The 8,481-nt window shown below is 33.3% G+C and overlaps 1 protein-coding gene across 1 annotated transcript; it reads left to right on the forward strand.

Moving 5' to 3' along the window:
* The first annotated feature begins 1,191 nt into the window (after positions 1-1,191).
* Positions 1,192-7,039, forward strand: LOC108323912 (MACPF domain-containing protein CAD1). The gene is made up of 6 exons (XM_017556738.2): positions 1,192-1,682; positions 2,834-3,072; positions 3,667-3,862; positions 4,053-4,236; positions 5,498-5,652; positions 6,153-7,039. Exons 1-6 carry the CDS (start codon positions 1,194-1,196, stop codon positions 6,792-6,794), a joined length of 1,905 nt encoding a protein of 634 aa, XP_017412227.2. The 5' UTR covers positions 1,192-1,193; the 3' UTR covers positions 6,795-7,039.
* The last annotated feature ends 1,442 nt before the right edge of the window (positions 7,040-8,481 follow it).

Genomic DNA, 8,481 nt, shown 5'->3' on the forward strand with positions numbered 1-8,481 from the left:
TTATTACTAATCTTTCTTGTGAATTGACTGACAGACCGAACATTTCTCGATAGATCAAGGGGTATGTTGACCGCTCGGTCCGTGACTAATTGGATGGTCATAATGTGCACGGGCCCCAAGCCCGAGTACGTCTTTTGTTGAAGAGGTACAAAGGGGTTTGTTGTTGACGAAGATATGACCATACATGTTGTTGTGAGATGGATTTCGTTGTGTCGCTCATTCAGGAATAGTTGGTCGCATAGGCAATTATCGTGGCGGTTACAAGAAAATTTAACTGGTGCAAGTGGGACACATGGTTCTCTAGGACTTGTGCGCTTTCTTGAAACAAAAGGTCACATATAGCTGGTTTCAACTATTGAGATTCACTAGTGAAAACCACTTTTTCAACTATAAATAAAGAGTGGTGTCATTTTTCCATCGTTTCATTCACTTCTTAATTCTTAAGATAATAATGTTGACCATAGAACTTTGTTTGTTTGAGGACTCCGTTGGGAGGGGAGGTCGAAAGTATGTTGATTATCAAAGTCGTCGTCCTCCGTTGACAGAGGAGAGCCCATGCACATAAATAATAAGGCTACTCCGATCGATGTCGTCAGTGAATGGACAAGGTCGTGTGCCCTGTTGCCGCACATTCTAGGATATGATAAGGCTCCTCATAAGGTAGGGAACTATATTTCCTACTTCAACATTGGTTCATCCTTGGAGGATATCAGAGACTACGTTAATCTGGTGGCGGAAGCCGGGGTGTTTCAAGCTTTCCTGATCATGATTTGGTTCTTGACTTAATGAAAAATACTCAATCTAACAATTGATATAAGAATATTAATCTAAAAAAAAAAATTATTACATGTTTACGGTAACTTAAACTATTGTAAGAAAAGTAATTATCATATAAAAAATAGTTAAATACTTATATAACATAAAATAAATTTTATAACGTTTTCAAAATATTTAACCTGTAAATATTTTATTACATTCTTAGCAACACATTTTTAGAAAGTACAAAAAGTTAAAAAAGAATTTTTATTATTATGGTGTAATGGGGGAGAGGTATACGAAGCAATTGTGGACGGTGGCAAAAGCATTTGGAGTGACTTAATTGATAGTTGATGGGCCAGGCAAAAAATTCAAAAGTTAAGAAAATTGCAGTCAACTCCGAAAGAGGTCATAATAAAAAAGACGCGTTTTGAGAGATGATTGTTATTAAAGTCAAACGCACGTCTCTTTTGAAGAAAAGGAGAAGAACAGGCAGAACAAAAGCAACACAATCTAATCTTAATCTACTCTACCCAACAAGCCAAGAACTTCAGGTTCCATGTTGTTGTTGGACACATAAAACTGTTACTCAGAACCAATCAACACAACCCATTTCCTGTTCTTTCTTCTGTTCATCCCACCCACACATTTCAATGGAAAACCCAACACCAACACCCTCAGATTCTCTCACTTCTACCCTTTGCAACTCAATCCAAGCACTGGGGCGTGGCTTTGATGTCACATCTGATTTCCGCCTTCTATACTGCAAAGGGGCGCCTGGCTCCAGACTCGTCTATCTTGATGAGGAACATGCCACCGATCTTGTTCTCTCTCGTACTCTAGTTCTTCCTAATGTCCCTTCTGACATTTGTTGCTTCCCGGGGCAGAGTTCTATGGAGAAGATCCCTGTCTGCACCTTCCATGAGGTGATTTGTTTTTTGCAAGTTGTCGCGTTAGCTAGATTTTGATGGGGTGTAGTAGTTAATGCAGGGTTTCCCTTTCATCTCTCTATGTAGCTCCTTTTTTCTTTGCTATTTTGTTAATTTTATTTTTTGCTTTTGGGAGAGTATGTTTGATGGGGGAAACTTGCAATGACAGTGCTGTTACACTGTTCCTAGTTTCATGAGATAGAGATTATGGTGAATCTTTTCTGAATTGTATTTTCTTTTTGGCAAATCTTGGGCCAGTAGTTATGTAAACTGCTTATATTAAGTGGTGCCAGGGATTAATTTGTGATCTAGGGTAACGTTATGAAAATCTTGTCAGGGAGTTGGCCAAAACGTGCACTTTAAAAGGATAAGGCCTATTTCGTTACTTGAAAAAAATGGACCATTTAGTTCTAGCTTTGGATGCATTTTATATGCAGTTGTATGCTTTCCCATCATCAGCACGCCAGATTTTATCTTACAACCTTGTCATATTTCTACTATGGTCCTCTTAGTGGCACTAATTTTTCCATATGGTCCTCTTAGTGACACTAAATTTTGGAACTAGCATCTCAGCTCTAGATGCTGTTGAGATACTTCTAAAGATTATTCAAAGGATAGAATACAATTCTTTTTGGTGGATAAAAAAATTGAATTCATTTTTAAATGCTCAATTAGCTGAAGAATGATGTAGCAAATTATTCCAAAATATGGGAATCATATTGTAGTTGACAAGTTGGGAATTGGGATTTTTGTACTCTACTAGTAGAAACTGTTTCAAGACAGCTTCTTTAAAACATATTGCAGATTTAGCTTTTCTAAAAATTGTGGGTCACTTACAACATCAAATGAAGTTTGGACTGTCGTAAAACATTTTGGATGGGAAGAATCACTGTACAAGTGCAATCTGCTTTATTTGAGTTGTCTTCAAACATGAAATATAAGGAATTCCTTCTTTTCAATTTTCTTTTGTTTGTAACTTGTCAAAGATCTCATCCGAGATAAGATAGATGAACTATAGCTATGTAGTTGGTGTAGGAGCCTGTATTTTTCACAGACTATGTTATACTTGCATATTATAAACTTTGTGCCATGTTTCAACAAAATCTGACCATCTTTTTCTTTACTGTATTTGATAATTGGTTTTCCAGATGGCAAAATGTTTCAATGAGAAGTCAGGCCTGGCAGAAAAATTTCCACTAGGAAGCTTCAATTCAATGTTCAATTTTACTGGCTCCTGCATTGTCGATGCACCAGCCACGAAATCCCTTGCCATGGTTGGGTATTTCATTCGACTGTTTGAAGTTAAACTCACCAATCCAAATTTAGTCTTGAATGAAGAAATTAGGCGTTCTGTTCCTCATTCTTGGGATCCAGCATCCTTGGCTAGGTAATCATGTTTTATTGTTTGCTGTAAATAAGTTTTATTCAGTTGGTACTTTATTATAGAAAATGGCTTTGATTTGGTATTTTTGAGTATTTAAAATTATGTTTGTTCTGTATTTTTGAATACTGAGAATTTTTCTGAGTAGATTTTATGCATACACGCATACTACCAAATATGCACTTGTGTCAGGTTTCACTTCTTGCATTAAAGCGAAGGAAAAATGTTTTTTTGACATAGTTATTGGTAGTGGACAATAGTGCTGTTATCTTGGGTTAGCTCTTTCCAGTCCTGGCCTTTTAGGCCCTATTTTGATTAGATTTTCTTTCCAACTTACTTTAGTAATTCTAAATCCTAAAACTTTATTTGGAAATCAATACTAATTCATTACTGAAGTTGTGATTACCATTTCAACTGTTAAATGCATTTGCCGCTGCCTCCCAATATTTTATGTACTGGACACAGAAATTTACCTAGTTGTGGTACAATAACAGTAAAGATTTGTACAAGCCAGTTTTGTAATTTGACTTGTATATTTTTTTGTTAGATTTGATGTGCAGGGACAAGTACTAATACAAATTTTCTTTCCTTTCGTCTCAGTTTTATTGAGAATTATGGTACCCATATTGTTACATCAGCAACAATTGGCGGGAGGGATGTCATATATGTCAGGCAGCACCAATCATCTAGTTTGTCTGCCTCAGACATTGAGAACTATGTAAAGGACATTGGAGATGATAGGTTTCATGATGGAAAGAATATATCTGGTCCTGGTCCTTTAAAATACAAGGAGAAGGTTTGTATAAGAAGTGCCTTTTTCCCATTATTACCCACCAAGCACACAATATTTTTCTACCTGTAATTAGGTGTTCAATTTCTTCTTTATGCAAATTAGGTTCTGGCATATTGGTTGCATCATTTTTTTTTCTCACTACTGCACTCTCTATCTCATTGGCTACCTTTTAGTCACTAATTTCTTGCTGCAGGATGTTACTGTCATTTTTAGGAGGAGAGGCGGGAATGATCTTGAGCAAAATCACTCTAAATGGGTGGAGACTGTAAAACTGGCACCAGATATCATTAACATGACATTTACTCCCATTGTTTCTCTTCTTGAAGGAGTACCTGGGGTTAACCATTTGACCCGTGCCATTGATTTATATCTTGAATGTAAGTTCTAATCCAAATATTAAATATTAAGAATGGTGTTAACTTAATTTGTTGGTTATAATAAGTATTCAAAGGTAATGCACTCTGTGACCTACATACAAGCTGTTAAATACATAAACTTTGTCAAAACACATCTAGATTTACTTAAATGCCTTAAATTGGTAAACTTTCAGGGGCATGTTAGTTTGTCTAAATATACATCAATGTCTCAATTAGTAACTATATTTTTCCAATAAAGTTTATTGTCTAATGAGTAAAATAAATATTCTAGAAAACTCACCAAATAATAACTAAATCTTATGCCACCAAGTGAGGTTATTAGAATCAATTAATGCCTTTGGGCATAAAAATCCAATATTTCAGTAAAGCTATTTAAACAAGGTATTTTTATTGGTTTATTGGTCTCTCCCAATGTTTTCTTCATTCAACCTCTGCTACTTTTGATAAGCTATCTTCAGTTTGATCCACTTTGTTCATTGGAGAGATTTCTTAACCTCAACCAAAACAGAAAAGTTTAAAATAATACATAACTAAATTTATAAAAGAAACAACTTGTGGATAATTTGATGACTTTTACATTTTAGATATGCTGCCCCATGTTGGCTTGTCAGTGATGGATATTTATTAAATTCATTCAAATTAGTCTTTTTTAAACTATTCATTGCTTAAAGTGAGTACCAGATCATGATGGAGATTTAATAATATTAAGATGATGGATATAGCTTTCATGAAGACAACATTTTGAAGACTTTCTCTCTTGCCTGTGTATATGATGTAGTCCCCATTATGTTTGTGGAAATTTGAAAATTGTCATTTTCCTATATTTGTTATCTTGGACTTGCATGTTAGATATATTATCTTTATTTTATATTTATCTTTACTTATTTTGTTATTATTTTTTATTTGTATTTTGGACTTAGTTCATATTTCTTATATTTCTTCTATTATAAATAAAGGACTTATGTATATATTCAACACAAAGAAGATTAATTCCATACATAATTTTTACTATATTATATTGTGGTATACAGGATTTCTACCTGCATTGTTAGAATTTTGTAGTAATTGTTTTTCGATTCAGTGAATCACAAGACTAACTATAAATACACAGACTGGCTAAAAATAGACTTGAAATCTAAGGACATTCACGTCTAACATGATTTCAAGACAAGTTTGACAAATAATACTGAAAAAATATAGCTGTATGTTTTGGGCTGTTTGATATAGTGTATATAATTCACATGTCTGCTATATCCACCAGACAAACCACCCATCGAAGATCTACAGTATTTCTTGGATTTCCAGATAGCTCGAGTTTGGGCGCCTGAGCAGAGTAATCTACAAAGAAAGGAACCTGTCTGTCCATCCCTCCAGTTCAGTTTGATGGGACCAAAACTTTTTGTTAGTTCAGATCAGGTAATTTTAACTAAGCTTGATTGAACTCATCCAAATTAGAGGGCGTGTGGAAGAGCTTCTGTGGAGCTTATTTTAGCTTACGAAAGTGCCTTATAAGTTATGACCTTCCTATATGTTCTATTTGACTTATTTGAAGAAGCTTCGTAGAGAACCTTGTCAAAATAACTTTTTTTTTTGAAAGCGCATTTCAGTTAAGTTTCACAGTCACAAGCATATGAATAAATTCTCATGTAGTAAGTTCCTTTTGTATAAGTACTAAAATAAGTTCTTTTCCGAAAGATGCTTATTCACAAGTTTCTTATGCAAAATATTCGTGGAAGTCTTAAAACTGACTTTCTATTCATAATGGAGAGAATTAAAGCTATTTATCAAGATGGCTCAGATTCCCCTGCGATCTACTGATAGTATTGCTATCTTTAATAGTAGCAATAGTTTTCCACAATTAATGTCATTTAATAATTCAACAGTTCTAAATATTTATGATATGATTTGATATGCAGGTAACAGTTGGACGCAAGCCTGTGACTGGACTGAGACTTGGTCTAGAAGGCAACAAACAAAATCGACTTGCAATTCATCTGCAACATTTTGTCTCCCTCCCAAAAAATCTTCTACCTCACTGGGACACACACGTGGCCATAGGTGCTCCCAAGTGGCAAGGTCCAGAAGAACAAGACAGCCGTTGGTTTGAACCGATCAAATGGAAGAATTTCTCCCATGTAAGTACTGCACCAATTGAGTATACTGAAACTAGTATTGGAGACCTCTCTGGTGTTCACATTGTCACTGGAGCTCAGCTTGGTGTGTGGGACTTTGGAGCCAAAAATGTGTTACACCTCAAGCTCCTCTTCTCCAAAGTACCAGGTTGTACGATAAGACGGTCTGTTTGGGATCATAACCCCTCCACTCCTTCTGCTGCACAGAGGCCTGATTCTTCGTCATCATTGACAAAGAAAGGCTCCGATGACAAAAAGGAGGATACTTCAACTCACATAGGAAAACTGGCAAAAATTGTGGACACGACAGAAATGTTTAAGGGGCCTCAAGATATTCCTGGCCATTGGTTAGTCACAGGGGCTAAGCTTGGAGTGGAAAAAGGGAAAATTGTACTGAGGATAAAGTACTCTTTACTTAACTACTGATTGGTTTTTTCTTCTTTTATTGTTTTGTTATTTTTCCCCTCCTTTCCAGCAGAAACTGTAGTCTAGCATTCTTTTGCACAGAAAATCTTTTGAATTGCTTTTTAAGTAGATTTATTTGTCACTCAGCAGCTTAGTTGATATACTTTGAACTCAATTTTGTTTATTTATTGTACATAGTGATATTGTTGACTGATGTTCACATTTTCTTATATAATATACCTTTTTCCGCCGGAGGATTTGGATTATTTTGTTGACTAGCAGACATGAAGAAAGAAAAAGGAAAAAGCTTTGCATCAGTGAAAAATCTTATGAATTTTGATTGGATAAAAGTCTCTCTGGGTGTGAACTAAGAGGAAGTTCAATGGAAGATCAGGGTAAGGTTAGAAAGAGAGATCGATTAGATTCCACCATAAATATAATTTTTTTATTTGATATTGTTTTCAATGAAAATATCAAATGGGTTAATAAAACTATTACCAAATTATGTCAAAGATAATTATTTCTACAACACAAGTTGATTCTATCAATAATATATTTATTAATAAATTTACAAAAGATTTATTTTTTCAGAAATACTTTAAATTATCATCTTTTATTTTATTCATTTAAAAACATCGTCACTCTAAAATACTTCAAATCCAAATTATATTTATTTTATATAGTAAATACAATTTATATTATCATATATGTTATTTAAAATTTTATAGACTTAAGATAGAAAGGATATTTATACTCTTTATTTGGAAGAATTAAAACATTTGCAAACAAATTCTATTGATATAAATTGTAGAGGTTTAGGTAATTTTATTTTCTTTGATTATGGAATTACAACTAAGGTGAAAAGAGGATTTTTTATTTATAAATTTTAGTTTTTGATAAAAATCTAAAAGGTGATACTAATTGTTATTTTTCTGAAATGTGGATCCATTAAAAAATGGTAAACTCGTGAGGCCTAAAGAATTTAGCCTTTTATAGTTTCTTTTTCTTTTTCACTCCTACAAACTTTTGGGTATTCATTTTGAACAACTTTTTATTTGAACAATGATACTTGAACTTTTAAGCAACTTATATAGCTATAATTTCTTTGTCCCTTTCTTCTTATAAAAAAATTATACATATATTTTTTTCTGATTATCATTTGAGTTCCATTTTTTTTAATTCAATCCAAAATAAACGCATGTTTTTCTTTAGCTACGCATCTTGTTTTAGTTATCTAATTACAATTATTAGATGCATTTGAATCCAATTACAGCTATGATGTGCAGTATGCACAAATATACAAAATTGCTATTTTCTGAATTAATCATATATATGCAGTATGCTATAACATGGGGCTTTACCCATCCATTATCAAGTTCCATACCTTCATTTTAATTAATACAATCTCATAATCAACTTAATCATCAGTAAAAAAATTATAGCTTATTAATTATAGGATTAACCAAATGTCAAGCGTATAAAATCGACTAAGCTGATATATAATTCCTTCGTATGAATAATATAGTTATGTTTTTACATACTGAAAATAAAATATAAATACAGAAAACTTTTTTTTTAAACTCCGTAGTATTAAGAAATGATGAAAGGTTATATCATTAGTTGAAGTTTTATTTATTCCTTTATTATAATCTCTAAGGTTTTTCATGCTTGAAAAAGAGCTGTTTTAAGAGTTACTATATTTATCATT

This window comes from Vigna angularis, chromosome 1, assembly GCF_016808095.1.
Source record: "Vigna angularis cultivar LongXiaoDou No.4 chromosome 1, ASM1680809v1, whole genome shotgun sequence".
Lineage (NCBI taxonomy): Eukaryota > Viridiplantae > Streptophyta > Magnoliopsida > Fabales > Fabaceae > Vigna > Vigna angularis.

Excerpts from the sequence above, each read along its gene's own strand:
- LOC108323912 (XM_017556738.2), top strand. The coding sequence starts at position 1,194 with ATGATTGTTATTAAAGTCAAACGCACGTCTCTTTTGAAGAAAAGGAGA. Across the intron at positions 1,683-2,833 it reads CTGTCTGCACCTTCCATGAG|ATGGCAAAATGTTTCAATGA; the intron begins GTGATTTGTTTT and ends TTGGTTTTCCAG. Across the intron at positions 3,863-4,052 it reads CTTTAAAATACAAGGAGAAG|GATGTTACTGTCATTTTTAG; the intron begins GTTTGTATAAGA and ends TTCTTGCTGCAG.